The sequence below is a fragment of the Argiope bruennichi genome, chromosome 9, assembly GCF_947563725.1.
Source record: "Argiope bruennichi chromosome 9, qqArgBrue1.1, whole genome shotgun sequence".
In the NCBI taxonomy this organism is placed as follows: Eukaryota; Metazoa; Arthropoda; class Arachnida; order Araneae; family Araneidae; genus Argiope; species Argiope bruennichi.
This window is the reverse complement of record NC_079159.1, coordinates 2785133-2805677: the sequence shown is the minus strand read 5'-3', so window position 1 is coordinate 2805677 and position 20545 is coordinate 2785133. Positions and strand designations below refer to the sequence as shown.

Genomic DNA, 20545 nt, shown 5'->3' with positions numbered 1-20545 from the left:
CGTGAAAGATTGTATAGAAATACAGCTTATTTTTTTAATTCAGGAACTAGGAAATGTATTTCTTAAGCTATCTACGAAATTTTAAGCAAATCGTTTGATATTTCTCTAAACTAAAGGATTTTTGCTTTATAGCTCTTTTTAGCAAAAGAAGTCATTTAACTGGTATATTTTGTGTGACAGATATTATTTCAATATTTTATCCTAAAATTCGAAAATATAATTAGTTAGAGCATTTTCTTAAAAAAAAAAAATGACCTCAAATGTAGGTACATCTGCTATTATATCGCGAGACGAAGATGTACGAGTCTCTCCAATACATATCCTCGAAATGTTGAGGCTTCTGGTTGATACTTGTTCTGAATTCGGATATCTGAATAAAATGGTGAAGTAATATATAATAACCCCATATTCGCAATTACCAATTCAAACTGCAAAATTCGATTTTCTTCATTCCAGCAAATAATGATTATTTAAAATGAATTACTTTTTAGCTTACCTCTTCCAATTTTTCCGATATAATGAATAAGCGTAGTTTTTTTTCCCGCTCAAAATTTTTTTTCTTCCATAAAAAGTTATTGCAAAAAATAAAATATTTCTATTTAATGTTTGAAAATTTTAAATTTCATCCAGAATGTAGACAAAACTTTTGCACTGAGGATATAAGAATGGAGGATTTTGTTTCTGTTTTTGTTGAATGACAACATTCCATTTTTAAATATAACTGCAAATGAAAGATCTGTTGCATCTTAAAAAATGCTAATTAACTATTTATTTCAATATTTTGGAGAACTGACCAAAAAAAAACTTTCATTCACCAAAAAGGAAAATAAAGTTTGTTTCAAAATTTTTATTTCTTTAAGTGGTTATGTACAATGCAAAGCAATGAAATATATACAATGATTGTTGACACACACAAGAAAAAAAAGTCTAGAACAGATGATGAATTTTATAAAAGAAAAAAGGGAAAGAAAGAGAGTCACCTTAGTTACATACTCAGATCAGTTAATGTTGAAAAAGAACTTTTTATATAATGAATTCTCAAAGCAAATAGGGTTTTCCGCCCTCATCCAATGCCTCTTTGAAATCAGGTGCTGAAATGCACCTCCGGAGTGGTATTAAAAGATAAAAATCGCCAAACCACATTTTTTTCAATTTTTAACTCTGAAGAGAAGCTGCTTTTCTTTCTTTCCATCTGAACGTAAAAGTAAAGCTGCACATGTTTTGGACAAAGATAAATAAAATAAATAAAAATGTATCGACTCGTGAATAAATATCTTAAGCACGAAAAATAGGTATCTAATAGAGAGATGAAGGACTAGACGTAAACGGTGTCTTCAAAATAATAATTTATATATTCTCTCATTATTTTTTCATCATCGTTACTCAGTAAAGAAAATTTTCTTTGCCAAACGTTTTTATGTCTTATTTCCTTTTGTTCCAACCGTAGACCTTTTTAGAGATGAAAAAGAATATTACAAACATCTCCAACTTGGCTTCCCGAAAAAAATGATAAAACAATTTTACATTATCTATATGCTTTCACATTATGAGCGGTTTATATTGCAAGCATAAGTTTGATATAAATGTTACCTCATAAGTGTTAGCTCTTAGTAGAAAATTAAATGTGCTATCTAAATTTTTTCAAGCAAGAGCAAAAGCAGGTTTTTCTTCAATGAGATAATGACCCATCGCGATTAGATTATGGAAACTCAAATGATAAAATAACACCAAATGAAAGCCAAAGCAGAGTCAAATGAAATGTACACTTCCGTTACAGTTGTAGACAAACACATTTTGACAGCATGATCGAGATAATGGAGTGACCGCGGGAAAGGGAGGGACACAGTTTTAAGTTTAGACTCTAGTTTTAAGGGCATGGAAACAATGTGCATTTTACCTTCTTGTATACGAAATACAGAGAAAGTATTGTAATCGGAAAAAAAAAAAAATCGAACGAATCTCCATGTTTCAAACCTTTCAGAGTTCGTAAAACACATTTTTGGCATTCTATTTGTTATAACTCAAAAGCTAAGCGCTTTGACTTGCATGAAATTCGGTATACTATCGTTGCACTAAATCTGTAGATTTCTATTAAATTCTAAGCAAAATCTATTCAGAGGAAGTCTGTCTCTCCGGTTATTCGAATATAACACGATAACTTCAAAACAAAGAGAACTAGATGGATAAAATTCTGCACACAGATTCAATATCTATTGTGTAGACACTTATCAAATGTTGAGCTCATTTTAACGAGAGGTAGACTGTCGGAAGGCTTGCACTTTCAGAAGTATGTAAACGCAGTGACTTAAATGTATGAAATTCGTTATGTGATTTTGTGACTACGATTGTAGTTCTGGGCCAAATTTTGGTTTCAGTCAGTTGGTAAAAAACGTGTCTAAAACACAAATTCAATTTTCGGACACTATTAACCGCATGACAGAGATGAATCGCCAAAAAACTCGCTGTTTATAGAATAAATCCAATAAAAATGCTAAATTCCCACCAAGGTTAATATTTCGTGACTACTGTGCGCCAATGCCATGCCGGGCACTCTCTGAAATAACATTTTTATTAGAGAGTATATGGGAAACCTTTGAAGAAGCCACTTCTGTAGGTTAAAATCAAATGCTATAGACAGGCGATAAGAAAAAAAAAAAATCATGTTCTGGGCGCCTTAAAAAAGCACTGATGACAAGTGGTGTTAAATATTAAAATATCATTCTGGGTTCGTTTACCATCTCTACGCCAATGAAAGGATGGGAATGTGCACGAAGTATATCATCAAGCACAAAAAAGTAAGCTTGAATGTGATCCTAATGTATTGATCAGAAATGCATATTCGAATTGAAACAAGTTTCAAACATTTTTAAATGAATGTTTTGTGTAATGAAATACTATATTTACAATAAAACATAACTAAGAGTGGAACTGAAGAATCAGTAGCTTTAAGATATGCATGTCACATCACCAGCAATGTGTCCGTTTGTAGCTTTTATACTACTGTCGTATTTATACTACCATTGTTGTATTATGCATTGCCAGAATATATATTGTCAGCTGCAATAGTCAACAAGTACATCTTTCTTCAAACATTGGCAACCGTATGCATGGGGAACCAGGGACTCTGCAAGTTGCCATTTCTCACATATATTGGTGGTGGCACTCGGGGGGAGAATTTGCGTTGCCTGTGAAATGTTTTCCTCTGGGTCTCCACCCTGTTGGACCTCATTGGGATGGGATGCACTCTCTCTAGACCGTACACAGCAGCGTCGTAGTCCGAAGGAGGGGTGGCCACCATGACGACGTCAGCGGGGTTGGGCATGTCCATGCCGGGCTCGTTTGTCTTGATTTTGGCCCTGAACCCACCGTCATCAGCGATGTATTGCACTTCCCGGTGCATCCCGTCATTGTCCACGAAGCCGTAGGATCCGTGCACATGGCCGAAACCGTCACTCACTTCGGATCTCCACTGGTCACCATGGTGATTGTGCACTTCGTAGCCGAAAGTGTAAGGTTGCGGTGGCTGCCGAGGAACAAAACATTTGTATCGAATATAATATAGAAATGAAACAAGTATTATTTTTAAAAAAATGCACAGGTTCGTAATTTTTGAAATGTGATTCACAGGATCCACAGGCGCTTTTATCCTCTTTTTAGAGATTCTGTTTTTCTTAGAGAGAGAGAGAAAAAAACCGTAGCACATGGTATCTTCAACTGTGTTAATTTAAAGTAAGAAAAATATTTTTTTCTTTATGTAAAGAGCTGCGATATTAATATTTAGATAGTACTTTTTTCTTCTTTCTGTTTAGCTTAGTGTGATGTAGTTATACTGACATCCCACTTTGCAGCAGTACAATGGCTATTTGGGATGAACCGCATCATCTGAATCATGATCAGATGATGAGGATGGATCTCTCTCTCTCAGCAAAACGTCAATGGACTGATTTTCCATACCCAAGTTTAGTAAAAAACCGATGTAAAAAATTTAATGTTGAAAAAAGTTTTTTTTTTCTTTGTCAATAAATAAATAAATTTACTGCAACCTATCCAAAATTTTGATTCATTTCTAATTCAAGAATAAGAATAAAAGATATCTTTTTCACTTTTCATTATTTCCTTGCACAAAAAAAATTATTTTTGATAACATGTTATCTAAACTTGAAATATTTAGATAAATAATCATTTAAATTTAAAAAAAAATCTTACATTCAAAATCTTACAGCAATTAGTAAGCGATATTAAGTATTTCTTAAAAAAAACTGTATGAGTTAGAGCACGTTATGAGTTAGCAGCACGTGTACAGTTTTTTTTTATTCACAACAAAATAAGAGGACTTACTCCTTCATCCAGTGCTGACTCTAATCGAAGAAGTTCGGCTAAGCAACAGGGGAGGACCGCTATCAAAAGCAAAATCTAACAAAAAAGAAGCAAAAAAAAGGAATAAAAACCAAAATGAATAACGATGTAAATGCAAAATTAAAATTATTATACATGTTAACCCTATCTCCTTATAGACAGTTCAGAGGCCATGCCATCAGAATATTCCTCAAATTGCGGAAAAGGACAAAGTATCCTGTATGTGCGAGAGAGTGCAGAAATATGAATCATCAGATAATTACTCGGCATATGAGATAGTACAGATGTCATGACAAAAAAACATTCCGCTGCTGCATTTGGCTTTAAAAAGCGACTTAAACATAGTTTTCTGCCTCTATAAGTTATGCCAAACACTCTTCGTTATTACGAAATGCCGCGGCGGCCTGGTGGTAAGATCTCGGTTTCGGAACAGGAGGACTTCAGGTTCGAGACTCGATTCCACCGAAGAACCGTCGCGTAAGCGGGTCTGATACACGTTAAGTCCGGCGTGGCCAAACGTCCTCCCGCTAGTGTTGTGTGGAAGCTTGGAGAGGGGGTACCAGCTCAGGTGTCGTCCTCGTTGTCTGACCACGGCTCAAAATTATGATATTTTTGCATCCCAAAATAGCCCTAGCTTTAAAATCGGAGCTAATACAATGAAACTAAACTAAACTAAATCCGTTGTTACGAATGTCTTTGTATTAAGCAACTCCTTCTAGTTCCTATAATACTTTTAAAGGAAATCATTCAATATCTTTATAGGATAAAATAATTAATTATTCAAAATAGGAATCATTTTAAAACAATGCAATTCTTGTTAGCAGCTCCAAATATTTTTGCAACGAGACGAAATGCTTTTTATACACAATGCTATAACAGAATAGTTTAATTTCATTGAATCAATCTGAGAGAAAATACCTCATAAAATTGCCTAGAATAATTGAGATGCGCTTTCTACTTTGCCCGACCAAAGGGTTAAACATTTTATAACCGATAATGTGAGCTTGTCGAATTTCTTTCCATATTTACAAAAGAAATAATGTGAAGTCTGTTTGTTACTTGTTGATGCATTTACGCCACGCAAAAAAAAAAAAAAAAAAAAAAAAAAAAAAAAAAAAAAAAAACCCTGCCAAATTCTACAAACGTATGCGCAGTAAGAGGAAAAAATACAATATAGAGCATGTTATTGTCCCGTCGGGACTAGTACTTGCCATGGACCGAACTGCATTTTTTAGCCTTTCTACGCATGTGCTGCCTACTGGCCGTCTTAAAACTGACCGAGCGTAAACCTAGCATTACTGTTGTGATCAAAAAGGCTTCGGAATGGTGTTATAAAACGAATGGCATCAATTTATTGGTCAAAATTTATTTTATCTTCTTCATAATAATCTCCACCAACTACAAATATGCAAGGCAATCATCAATCATGCTTTAAAATCATTTTTGGGTTTAGTTTAGTTGAATTACATCAACGTCCCGTTTTAAAGCAACACTAGGGCTGTTTTGGGACAGATCTCGTCATTTTAAACCGAGATCAGATGATGAGGAAGACACCTAAGCTGACACCCCTCTCCAAACTTCCACGCCACATTAGCGTTATGACGTTCGGCCCCAACGGATTTAACGTGCACCAGATCCGCTTGCACGACGGTACTTCTGTGGAATTGGATCTCAAACCTGAAATCCTCCGGTTCCGAAGCCGAGACCTTATCACCAGGCCATCGAAGCCCTTAAAATCATTTTTGGGAAATCTCTCCAGAGTTCCTAGCGAATGATCTTTTACCGAATTAATAAGTTCAAAACAGTGGTCCGGAAGAGGCAATTTCAGCCCTGGAAATAAAAAAAGAGACAAATATGACTCCTAACGCATGCGAAAAGGCGTGAAGGATTTTAGAATCCATTGGCAAACAATATCCAAATTTTATCATCGGTAATAATGCGTTTTAGAAAGGAATCGTTATGAGAAAGCATCTCTAGGATGAATTGAACACGTCGCTGTTTTTCGAACAAATTTAAAGTTCTGGAAAAACTCGAAAGGCAATGCGTCGCAATCCTAAATAATCTTTTAAAATTGCTTGACAGGAAAACATATGATATAGAAACTTGTTTAATAATGTCTTCTATTATCAAACGATCATTAATCAAAATGAATGGTTTATCAAATCGCGAATCATTTAAGACGGATTCTCTACAATCTTTAAACTTTTTATACTAATCGAAGTACTGTTGTTTTTGACAAACAGTCATTCTTAAAAACTTTTTGGAAAATTTCGAACATTTTCGTAGCAGAAATTTCACTGCGGAAACAAAATATAATGCATGTTTTTTTTGTTTTTTTTATTACACAAATTTGCCATTTCAAAAAAATTAACAAAGTAGAAATTCGTATCTCATTAAAAGCAAATTTATTATCAGACGATGAATTCTTCGTTATTGCCAGATGTTTATAGAAATCATGAAAAGAATTAATAAAATTTGCAGACGATATCTATAACTATAGGGTGTATTTTAAATGAAGTATTTCAGATACTTTTTAATCACAGTACCATATACTTATTTTATTATGTTAATAATTTTATGTTTTTACTGTTAAAATTGTATTTCTTCGCTGTGTTTGTGTTGGATTATATCCAATCTTCTTTCACTCTTTCGGAATTGAATCAATTTTGATTCCTATTAAATATGACAAATGAATAATAAACTACGATGAGTCTAGAAAACACAATTTAATTTAAAAAAGTTTTTGTGAGTAGGGTTACAAGATTTTAAATATTAATTAAAAAAACTAGAAGTAAATGAAAACGTCAACAACAGATCTCCATTTTGTGAAAAATCGACATTTTATTGCTAATCCAGATAACTAAATTTTACGTGGAACATATATAGTTATTTTTTTACTGTTATTAATATTCTAAATTTCATATTTTTATACTTGAAAACAAAAATTTGCCTTTTATTGGTATTTTTTAAAAATTAAAAATCAATGTTAAAAATCAATAAAAAAAAATCAAACTTTAGACCCGTTCTGAAAAACCTACATATTTTTTTTTTAATTTCACTAAAAAATTTTTTTATAAAATAATAACAGCAATAACAACGTTTTATAGTATTCAAATTTTGAATTTTAAAAATAAATGTTTTCTTGATAGGCCTCAATGTGTGCTATTCTTGGCATATTAAATACTAGCCGCCTTTGGCGACCAGCCGGTTCGCCAATCTTAATGTTCGTTTAAATTTTAATAATTAAATAGGTTGAACCGGAGTTTAACCCCCTTCTTCGCCAAGTTGCGATAACGCTCCAAAGCTGGCAATCTTTATTATGCACTATAATTGAACATCTGCTCCTTTGCTTTTGAACATTTCGCAAGGTCGTTGTTGGCGATTTTTAAAAATTGCTCCAAGCAGGAGGTTAAACTCCGGTCGTACCATTAAATATTTTACGCAATTCCAACTTTAATAGATTCTTCGGCAAAATATTTTAAAACTTCAAATTTTGATAGTCATATAATTCACTCATAATATTATAAGGGCCTTCAGTCATAGCCTGATATGTATCTCTCTAATTTTCTGTTACCCCTCGTAGAAATTATGCTTTAAATTAAAGTGTAAATGATTAATCTGCAATTAATATAATAATATTTTTTACTGAAACAAAGCATTTTTTTAATACTATGATTACTGATAATAGAGTCACTGAGCGTTTAGACTTTATGGGCACTAAAGAATATCTTTCTTAATTTATGTAATATCTCAAGAATTTGTCAACAAAAATTTCTCAGATTCATCATGAACAGATCGATTCATTAACAATATTTAATTTTAAATGCATCAAACACTAAAAAAATAAAATGAATCGTTTAAAATAATCGGTCGAAAACAGGTTTAAAAAAATACTTAAAAAACGATGTACTTAAAACTATAAGCATATACAAAAATATATATAACTAACATAAATACAATTTACTTAAAAAAGCATGCAATTAACCTAAAAATAATTTAAATCATCCGTTGGTTGCTATGTCAACAGTCAGAAAACAATGCGCATGCGTGAATTTTCTTCGCCAGTTACGTTAACGCAAGTGCGTGAATTTTTCTACGCCAGTTGGGGTAACGCTATGCAGATTATACATTTTTAATTTCCTTTATTCTGTGTTATTTTAATTCAAAAGTACTCCAGAATGAATGTGAAACATGGATTAATTAACAATGTTTAATTTTAAATGCATAAAACATTAAGAAAATAAACAGAATCGTTTGAAATAATCCGCCGAAAAATGTGAACCCTAGCCTCAATTCTGTTGGGAGAAAAAAATAACTGAAAGTTGGCGGTGGGGAAAATGGAAGATTTTTTTTGGCGGGAAAGTTAGTTTTAACTAATAATTAAAATTCTAATTAAAATTTCAAAAAAAGGGACCCCAGGTGCACATTCCCGACCTCTAAGGTATACATGTACCAAATTTGATAGCTGTATGTCAAATGACCTGACCTGTAGAGCGCCAACACACACACACACACATTGAGCTTTATTATAAGTATAGATTATGAACACTCAAGTATTAGCTTTGTATTGGGTTTGCATTTACGGGGGGAAAAAAAGAAAAAGTGTTTCCATTCGAAATCGAAAACAGTTTTAACTTTTATTTGTCGGGGGGGGGGTGAAAAAAATCGGTGCTTTTTTTCCCAGTCTTCTAACACTAAACATAAAAAAATACAGTAGTCCAATGAAAGTAAAATTACGCAATGGTGTTTTTCTAAAATTTAATATTGTCGTTTTTTTTTAATAGTAAGTGGCACGCTGGAAACTTTTTCTGAATTCATTTTTCTGTAAATTTATGTACTACTACGCTTTGATTGAAATTCTGAAAGTACTAATTCTTAAAAACTTACTTAGTTTGTCAATAAATTGGATAATTTACAAGAATTTTTAGAGCAATTAAAAAAATTCTAAATAATATTTACTTAAAAAGCTTTTCCAACTAAATACATTATTAATCAAACATTTTCTTGCATTTTATGGAAGTTTTAATCAATGAATTTCAGTTAATATCATATATTTAAAAAGAAATTGCAAATAAGTTATCTATTGAAAAATATCGTGCATTTCCACAATTTAAAAATGCAAACGTACAAATTAGGTGAGTGAGTAAATGAGATCTTTTATTTATTCTCTGTAACTATTCCCAAAATTTTGGGAATTGCTTCAATGTTCTATACGATCAAATGAATCTTTGGAAATAATTTTCATCATATTTCCATTCAAATTTTTTACCTATTTAAAGAAAAATAACATCAATATTCGGTATAAAAATAAAGCATATTCAAACGTTTGCCCTAAATTTAAAAAAAAAAAAATTGCAAAATTTGCAAAAGGCTTTCAAAAGTGTGTTAAAACTTTTAGAACGAACTATATCTACAATCTAACAATTTCGACATTTCCTTATTTATTTCATAAAATCAGGTGGTAATTTGCCTTTCTTAATAATATTAAATGAAAGAAAAAAATTGTTTTAGATCTTAATATATACAACATGTATACACAAATTTCTTAAAAATATACTAATTAATTTTTTAAATTTGGTGCACGAAATTTTTTTTTACAAATGTATAAAATGTTAAACCAACAATAATTGGTATAACGGATTAATAAGCGATAATAAAATAACTAATGTAACTAACTAACTAAAATAAAATAGTTAATGACAATAAATCTTTTTTTCCCAGAAAATGTTAAAAGTAGATAAACTAAAAATATAATTTAAAAGTAAGTAAGTAAATCTATAAATACAAAAAAAAACACAACTATATAGAATATTTTATTGGTTATTTTAATATAATTTCAAGTATTGGAACTTGGTGATTTTGATTAATAGATACTTCTTAATAATAAAATACGATGCAGTTAAAATTATTTCTAAAAAAAGAAAGTAATACAAAAAAAAAAAAAAAAAGAGAGAGAGAATTGGAACTGAATAATTTCTTGACAACTAAAAGAAAAAAAAAAATCAAATTTACATTCTAATTCAAAATTTCTTTAAAGATGGCTTTATTTTTAATTTGCGAGTTTGAATCTACAAGACTTAAATAAACTATAAATGCTTTCAAACAGCTTACCTGTATTTCCATGTCTTTACCAGAAGGTAGAACAGTAACAACTATTCCAATTTTCTCAACTGAAATCTGAGGTTCTTGATTTTCTTTTCCTTCTGCTTTATATACGTCTAGTATCCCACGAATGACCACACATGAAAATCGTTTGATCGCTCTCTGATTGGCTGCGGCAACATCCCTTTCACTGTTATTCCAAAGAGGAAATGGATTTGTTCTGGAGAGGTTCACTTCTGCGTTCACAGGTGAGTGAACAATTCGAAAAATCCCCCAAAGCGATCTTGAAAGTGAGAAGATAAGCCGACAGGCATTTCATTTTTCTGTACACACTGAGTTAAATCATAAGAGAAAAGTGAAAGCTTCTTCCTGGCGTCATTTTCTTGGAAATGTCGAGTCCGTAGAATCAGACTCGCGCTGATTCTAACAACACAAGCAATTGTTTGCTGTGTTGTTGCTGCTGGAATCGGAAAATAATTGATTTATTATATACTGACTCCTTTTTTGTGACCATAATGGAACATATGGTAACGAAAAGGTGGATCAATGTGCAAAATTGGCGGCACAGAAAGAGAGTGTCGATACAATTGTCCCCAAATCAAATAGTGTCTTAAAATGGGAATTTAGAGAAGAAATGAAGTTAAAATGGTTTGACAGATGGTACATGTCTAAAAAAAGGAATAGTAAATTACGACTTTATTCCTAACCCAGAAATAAAAATAAGAAGATACCATCCACTGGTAATCCAAATTATATCAGGACATGTGAGATTTCCCTGCATGCTTCCAAAAATTTCGAAGAATCTTCAGAAAAATAAATGCCTTTGTGGAAGAATCGGTGCTGTTTACCACTATTTAAAGGAATGCCTAGAAGTCTCGGAATCAAGAAACAATCCGAAAGTTGAAAAGGATGACTTAAGCTCAGTACTGTTGATACCAGATAATCTTAAAATACTAAACGACATGATGTTGAAAATTGTCAGTTTTCTTACCAACTGTTTGAAAGCATTTGGATTTTTATTGTTGTGAAGCGAGAATTTGGAGGAATGTTGAGAACTTCAAGGAGATTTTCTCTAAGTGATGGCCTGTACCTTGTTTATTAGGAAGATAGGAAAACGAAAAGGAAGGTCAGTGACTGGCCGTTTTGCGGATGAAGACCAACTGCCACGAAGATAAGATCGGTTTGGTCAGTGTTATGGAAGAACTGTGCTGAAGATAGCAGTCGGCCACAACAAATCCTGCCGATACTGCTACGTTCCGTGGTGGCGGGGTGGTCGGCTGTACACAAGAAGAAGAAGGTGAGCAGCTAGTTTGCCGAGGATAGTGGTTGAGTTTACTTTCAATTAAAACTAATGCATAACTTCATGTTCATAGTTATCCCAAGAAATATTTTTTAAGCATCAAATTGTGAAAGGTATCGAAGTTGCGTTATTTTAATGAACTTACAATCGTTTCTGTTCATTGTGCGTGTATTTGCAATTAAGTTATATGAAACCAAAACCAAAACTCACCCCAATAGCTACCGAGGGAAGAACGGGAAACAGCAGTTCCGTTAACGGTTTTATTTAAGTCACACACATACTCAATGATATATTCCTAAAAGTCGCGTTTATATTTGGGAGGTGGCGCAGCGCCCTCTTTCAGAAAAAGAATAATTCTTTGCGTATGAACCATCCAAATAGAGTCAAATACCATGACACCATAATGTTAAAAATATAACTATTCTGATAATTTTGGAATTTTCGCGGTACTGTAACTCACGCAACCTGGTAATTCCTCGAGTAGGCTGCACAGGCATTAAACAGAATCCTTCTTGCTCAGCTTTCAACGAAGGAAAAAAAAAATAACACAATTAAACATTTGATGGAATAGTAAAGACAATTCGAATTTTAGATCGACAATGAAAGCTATTGATGAAAATTAGGCACAGAAAAAATGTTCAAAAAATTACAAAGATTTAGAAAAAAAATTGCATGATTTCCAAAATTATTTTCATCAAAAAGATTAATTTTTTAAATTTTAAAATGGTCTAAAAATTTATTTTATTCTGTAATAATATTTTCGGTATTTATTTCAAGAAAATGTCAAAATATAGCTTTTTTTTTTTTTTTAACTAAGCAGAATCTAAATTAAAATTCCAAAAACTCGCTTCGAAGTGCTCATGTTCCATCCTCCAAAGTATACATGCACCACATTTGTCAGTCCAACTGCCACACACACATTCATCTTTATTGTAAATAGAGATAGAGGTCCCAAATCATAGAAATATTGACATAATAACTATTAACAAAATTTTTTTTTGGCAAAAGCTGTCAGAAATAATGTTTTTTGGATATGAAGCAAATGTGTCTCGAGCGGTTTTCTAACGAAACTTCCTTGATTCAGAAGTCGAAAGTTCTTATTGTTTAATCGCAATTGTATTCTTTTAGCAAGACAGTAAGAGTTTAAAAGAGAGTAGGAAAAGACAGAGAGAGTAGGGACATAACGTTATTAGAAAATATTCGATAATGTTCCAAGGAGACTACTCAAGCCAATTTTACTTATTTGCAATTCAAATAATCATCTTATTTTCAGGTTAAAAGAAAAGGTAAGGAAATGTTATAAACAATGAAGATTTTAAAATATTTGAAGAAGATTGTGCGACTTTAAATGACGAACCATCGATGATATACTTTTTAATTTAATAATGTAGTAGTAGCTGTTGTTGCTGCTTATCCCCCTTGGAGTGAACACCCATTCAAACCAAGTCCAAGAGATCGGGGAAAGAGGGGTGCAGTAGCTTCTGAGGGTAAAAACCCCTGAGCTTCCGAGGGCAGAAGTCTGACTTCTAGCTCATATGAAAATGACACTCACACACTAGCTTGCACAGTCCCTTTTTACAGGGGGGGGGGGGGCTCTCTCAATAATATAGCAATGATTCAAATTATTGGTAACCCATAACATTTATATACAAAAGCCTAAAAATTAATAAACACTAGATATAGAGAAATATACTGTTTTTTTTTGGAAGAAATTTTTTTTTTTTTTATATTAAGGTTGTTGAACAACAAATAGTTCCACAAAAATATATTTTGTGCTACAGAACTACAAATATAAAAATTAATGTGAGAAAAACGAAAGATTAAAATACACACACAAGAAAAATGCGTTTAAAATCCGACACATGAATTACTGAAAATTACTTTTTTACGATTTTATTTTCCCTGGTCCTTGAACCGAAATAAGCCGTTAAAACGATTCTAAAATCATTTGTGTATTTAATTTTCTGTAAATACTACAAGAAACGACTGTTCACTCCCGCATGAGGCATGACCTTCAAAGCAAGCAAAGCGTGTCAGAAGACTTTCTCATCGCCAAATTTGCTATTTTAAGAATGGCAGCAGCGGCGATATGGAAAAAGGACCACTGAATTAAGACATAGCACTATACAAATTGTCACTTGATGATGGAGGAAAGTCGGTGGGCACAACTGAATGGAATCGGAAGGATTAAATCTAGTCGAGGGATTATAGTCCAGCGTTCTTTTCTTCCTTTAAAGTTTCAGTGACATGGAGAAATATATAAATAATGATAGTATCAACAAAAAGTAAAGCGAGCTCTTTTCAGTTGTTTTCGATGGTTGTTTGAAACAGCGAGGGATTTCTTTGCAATAGAATAGCTTTCAACTGCCTTTCAATTGAGACATTAAGGAAACTTGCGTGCCGTAAATTTGCAGAAGTAAAAAAGAGATTCGATGAAACAATGTCAACATTTTGTCAAGAAAGGGTAAACAACAGTTGAATGGTTTATCAATAGACTGAGGGAATTGTTTTTACCAATTATTTTGTTACTGCTTTTAGTAAAGGGGCAAAAAAAAAAAAAAAAAAAAAAAAAAAAAATGTTCATTTGAGGAAGCATATTTGTTGTCCGTTTATGTTCAGACTTCAAATCGTTTGATAATTCTTTTTCTCAATAATTACCATTTCGTATAAAGGGGTAGAAAAAAAAATGTTCATTTGAAGAAGCATACCTGTTGTCCGTTTGTTATCTTCTGACTTCAAATCGTTTGATAATTCTTCCTCTCAATAATTTTTCATTTCGTATCCTCATTCATTAATTCGCAACTATTCTTAAAAGATTAACCACTTTCTTCTCAATAGCAGTTAGGGCATAATATAAACAGTTTTGAAAAAATAACACAGTTCAAAGCTATTAAATGAGTAAACTATATTTAAGAAAAGGAATTCTTCAAAACTACTTACTCGAATTAAAATTAGCAACATTCTGATATCTTCATTTTTCCAATGTTTTGAAGCAACATTTTAGGTATTAATAAAACGGTGCATGTGACACTGATAGGATTAAATAACCAACGGGCAGAACACAGTAGTTTTATTTTTTAGCTTTCCTACGCACATTTCCTTTAAATCAGGTATATTAAGCCCCATTCGGATGTCTCCTCTCATTCAGCATTCAGACGGTACATCATTTTGACATTTTATTTATTTATTTGTTAATTTTGATTATTAAAAATACCTACAGAATAACAAAACGACGTAGATTAATTTTTCGGAGAAATTCAACTTTAAAACAATTAAATATATTTATTTTTCGGAGCAATAAACAATTCCTTGTAATAACTGAATTAACCTGAATAACTAATTATACAACGAATTATTTTTCCGAGTGCTTTAACACGTAGAGTGTCAGGCTTTGTATTCTTCTATTCCAAATCATGCCTAGCCTTTTGGTTTCAATTGTCTCTGTAGCAATGGAATCAACATGCGACCAGGGCTGAAGAGAGCATTGATACACTGAGTGCCATCGGAACAGAACATTCGTCCGTTTATTTCGTTTTTGAAATAAAATATAATATATATAGGGTGAAAAAAATGCCATATCTCGGGCTCTATCTGTATCTGCAAAACCACTGATGAAAAAATATAACGCCCCGGACGTTTGTTACCTTCGATACGCCACGGCTGCTCCGACCTTTTAAAGCCATATTTTCTTTCTACCATTTCCATAGATGTAACTTTCAAAAATAAATTAAAATACTTTATATTTTCCCCACTTATAATGTAATCATCAATGTAAAAAAAATGTTCATAAGTTTTTGAGCAATATCTTGGAGATATGACGACATTCCCTCTTCGATTTCTCGTGAAACTGTTTTAAGTGATACTTAATGTTGAATTAGTAGGATATAGTCTACACGATACTCATATAACTAGACAATGGTGATAATGCTTTAACTCACCATTAACAGACTTCCATAAATATCGAAGGTAATCTCTATCATTGGGAGAAAGACTTATGCAGAAAAGGTTTTATGAATATCTCCAATAAGTTATATTTTCTCAGCACGAAATTGATTTAAAATTATTGATATCGATTCAATTAGATTCGCGCTCTTCTTTTAAGCAATCGTTTAGACTCAACGGGCCTTTCACTTTACTTGAAGCACCAAATAATTATTTTATTTCATAGAGGTGTTCTCTTTTAGATGATGCTATCATTAATATGATGGAACATTTTGATTATCTGGGACCTCTTCAATAATTCTTTCTCTTAACCGTTCTCCAGAGACATTCTCTTTCGCCTCGAGTAAAAATCGTACCTAATGCTTTGCAGTAATATTTAATCTCCTTAATACTAGATCGCAGTTATCTGGGAATTGTTGGTGATCTTCCCTCTAAGATAATATAGCAGTTGTCCTCAGGAAATGACCCTCCGATGCTTTTTGTAATTCACTTTCTTTTTTCCGCTGAGGGCTCAATAATATCGAGAATGCCCAGGTACCGTGAGTCTGTTATCAATTTAATTGGAGACAGCATAGAAGTGATTGAGAAGAAACCTTTCCATGGAGGAAATTTGGTTTCGAACAGATTCTTCGACGCCGTTTATCATCGCAAACAGTTTGGAATATTGTAGAACTGCTTCGAAACACTGCTAATCATGAAAGAGACCACATTTTCTTCACTTTAAAATATTCTAGATATTGTGAAAGTCTCGAGTTGAGCGAAATTAAGCCTTGTGGAATTTTCGAGCCCCTCCTCCACCCAACTTTCGAAATCAAACATCTTTGTATCCATTTTAATATGATCTCTTTAGAAGTAGCTTTAAGTAGCAATTTTATCATATTGAAATAGCAAAACATTTCATCCCGGATCATTTTTAAAAGAGTTGATTTTACTACACCGTGTCAAAAAAATACACAGCAAAAAATTGAATGTACTTTAAAACAAAATATGAAAAAATGACAAAGCTTTTTTATAAAAACTAATAATAATATTTTAATTAAAAAATAAAACATTTTTTAATCATAAAAAAGTATATTTTTTGGGAATATAGAGATAGAATTGTTTTTAGAATAATGTTCAAACGCTTAACCAATATTTGATTTTACAATTTGAATAAATGCGATCATACGCTTTTATAATTAAATGAAAGCACAAAATGAAATAACTCCAAAAAATCTTAAGTCTTGTCCCACAACTTTGATTTCGTTAAACCATTACTTTAAAACAAAGAAAACGTAATCAAGATATTTATTAAATAAAAGAGAAATTAAGAAACAATAGTGTCAGAGAAATTTGAAATTTAAGGTTGCCCAATAAAGGAATAACCTTTAGTTACAGTGTTTAGTTTAGGGCAGATAGTTACAACAGTTACGAATATTAGCCTTTGGCAATAGTAATGAAATATTAACATTTGGCGTGAATTTAGCATTTTTACTGAATCTATCGTGTCATCTTTGGCGAATCTTTTTAGCCATTCATCCCTGACTTGCGGTTAAGAGTATTTGAAAATCGAATTTGCGTTTTTTCCAACCGATTCAAATAAAAATTTGGCGCAAAATTACACATATAGTTACAAAATCCTATAATGAATTTGATATATTTAAGTCATTGCCTTTTACGTTTCTGAAAGTACAGACCAACAGATGGTCAACCAACCCCTTTGGATTTGGTTCAAAATTTCATAGGTGTCTTCACTATAGACATTAAATATGTGTGCTGAATTTTAATAAAATTTGTACGACAATTTTAGCTGTATATTTTGAAGTTCTGGATCAATCTACTATTTGTGACAATATTAGACCCAGATTTTTAAAAGTTTTTTTTTTTTTTTCTCCCATTCTCTGGATAAAAAAATTAAAGAAAATGAGATCAATGTAACTGACATTAGCGATAGTTGGGAAGTCATCGAGATTCTCAATGGAATTGACGTCACAGGGAAAATTGTCTGGTCTTTAGGTCGTATCACCGCCATCATACGATCAAGATGAACAAGTGCGACTTGTTAAAGTGCAAACTTGTCCGGTGACACTCAATGATTTGACATCCTCAAAACTTGAGATTGGACTTCTGGCCAGTCATAAAGCTTAGTAAATCCAGAAAAAAAGGAAAGTGCCAGAAAAACTGAACTCGTAACTTATATGGGTTCATTGAACATTTCACTGAAAAATCTGTGCAACGTTGTCCTCACTTGAATCTTTTAATTGTGTTTAATCAGTAGTTTTATGTTTTGATTATTAATTATAATCAGAAAGTGGGAGGCACCTAAAATGACCAGATATATAATTATTTACCAGCTATAGACTTCTGACAGCAACGTCTTAACTGGCAAATGTCAAACCGATCCTCTTGAAGGCAATACAGGCAGCTGTACGGTGGCAACTGTAGTGCTTCTGTTGAAGAACTTTTACAAGCAGGAAAGAAATTATGAATGAATACCACGTTGAAATGACATTAAAAAAATATCTCTTTCTATTTAGAAGAAGTGTATGTGTGTGAGTGTGATTTTTCAGAAAAAGGAACAGTCTTCCAAATTTCGTAATAAAAGGCGTTCGTCTGTATAATCTTACTGAAGAAGACTTCATTCCTTTATATACTTATCTTTCTGCATTGCAAATAAAGTTAAAACTTTATTTGCAATGTAGTGACTCATAAAATTAATGTCAGTGGAATACGAATTGATTTTTGAAATGTCAAACTCTGTAGCTAAAGAATATTTGCTCGACATCGTTAAAATGTTTGCAGCAAGTTTCAAAATTTTTAAATTTATTTTGATAGACAGTGAAAGTCTTCCATTTAAAAAATAAACTATAAGTATTGAAAAAATAATAAGGGCAAGATTCTAGATTCACATATTACAGGTATATGCTACACATATCAAAAAACAGAAGAGCACAGTCAAAAAATTATGTCTGTTTTGATTCATATATATTTAAATAATTACTCCAAACTCAAGACATTTAATGCAAAATTAAGTAGAGGCAAAAAAGAAAACTGGATATTATCAGTGCATTTTAACTGTATTAATAAGAACAGAGTATGAATATTAATAATAGAATTTCAATTGTTGGAGAGTAAAAAAAAAATCTGTTGAAAAGTGCAAAGACGCTTCCTCATGGTACTGCTTGGGGAAAACTGACTTTTAAAGAATCAGATGGACGACGTGACTCAGGCAATAAGTTCAATAATCTTTATACGTTTTTTACCTTCAAATAGTGTTCAAAAATTACCCATAAAATATATTAAAAAAAGAAAAATATTGTCTGAAATAATTTTATAATTATCTCCTGAAATTAGTTTTTTTTAAATGTCAAATGCAAGTGCTTCAAATCGATTACGATTCTATATACATACACACAAATTTCAAACATCTTATAAGTTTATTACATTTTATGTTTGATTATTTTAATATCTCTATATAAAATTATCAACAACTTAAAGCAGGTAAATGACGTTGGAATTACCTGTTAATTTAAATTTATTTTTCATAATTCATTCAAGGAAAAGAGGAAAAAACAGAATGGAAAAAGATGTAAACAATACATTTAAGCGAAAAGCAACCATTGCCAAGTCACTTCCCCTTTTCTGCTGTTGTAGATCCATAGAAGAGAACGTACCCTTCTCGGAGGCTCCGACTTGACGAAGGAAATTCACTTCAAAATTGAGAACAGATTTCAAATTCCTTTTCCACATACATGGCAAAATTAAAACTCACCTATTCTCCTGGATCATTGCGTCCTTTTCTGTGGATGGATCAGGCCCATTGTTTTCCAAATTCAACTGTTATTTTCGCCTTATTACTAATCCCCCAATACGTGCCTCCTCAACCGACCGGTACTAGTATCACAAACAAATTCTGTCTACGATCTACCGACATTAACTACTGCTGTTTGGTACTGACTTATAGTCGTTCGGGAGAAAGAATTATTGAAGAACTTGGCATGAAGCAAAAAGCTCTGATATGAGGGACTTCAGAAAGGAAAATATGAACACTAGCGTTCCAGGTCAATTTTATGCAGGTTGAGGATAATACTTTTATTAGAATACGAAAGAGGAAATCATTAACTTTCATTTTTAACATCATATATAAGTGATTTCACAAAAGTAGTCACAGAAAGTAGTGAAGAAATTTTATTAAAAAAAATATTAAATACACAATTATTTACTCGAATTCATCATCACTTTTTCTTTTTGTACTTTGAGGGAGTTTTAACCAGTTTTTCACTCAATCTAATAATTGCATACAATGATGACTAAACTCTTTCTTTCTTTTTTTTAAATTCGATTCATAGCTCTAAAGAATATTATTTCACTATAGCCAAAGTTTAGGCTTAAGTTATTCTAAATCAAATATATATGCAATTAGAAAAGAAATGAATGTTGTATATAGAAGTACAGTCACCACATTCAAAATGTGCTCTTAACACAATGTATGCCAAGATTTTACACCAAGTTTCTTTTCATATTTCTATTGTAAGTTATCTAGTAATAAATTTCAATCAAAATCTAGAGATTTTATTCCTTTTGAGATAAAAGAAGACAAACTTTCAAGATTCATGTTGCTAATTTTAAAGAGATATAGTTCAAATTTTGATTAAAAGTAACTGTTATAACAAATGCTGCTTCAATTTGAAACAAAGCAATATAAAATCCCTCAGATTTCATTTCATTAGAATTTATAGCTATGTTAATATTTGAAATAAAAATATAAAATAGGAAAGTAAACTACTTCAAGCTTTTTAAATCTGTTTTTCTTATTTCCATAACACATATTTATTTTTTGAAACAATAATAATATGAATCGTAGAT

At 31.8% G+C, this 20545-nt stretch overlaps 1 protein-coding gene across 1 annotated transcript; it reads right to left on the bottom strand.

The window, feature by feature from the left end:
• Positions 1-2892: 2892 nt before the first annotated feature.
• On the bottom strand, positions 2893-19468 carry LOC129983935 (uncharacterized). Its single transcript, XM_056093660.1, has 4 exons — positions 19452-19468; positions 10468-10741; positions 4339-4413; positions 2893-3523 (listed from the first exon to the last, which is right to left on the bottom strand). Exons 1-4 carry the CDS (start codon positions 19466-19468, stop codon positions 3086-3088), a joined length of 804 nt encoding a protein of 267 aa, XP_055949635.1. The 3' UTR covers positions 2893-3085.
• Between the last annotated feature and the right edge of the window lie 1077 nt (positions 19469-20545).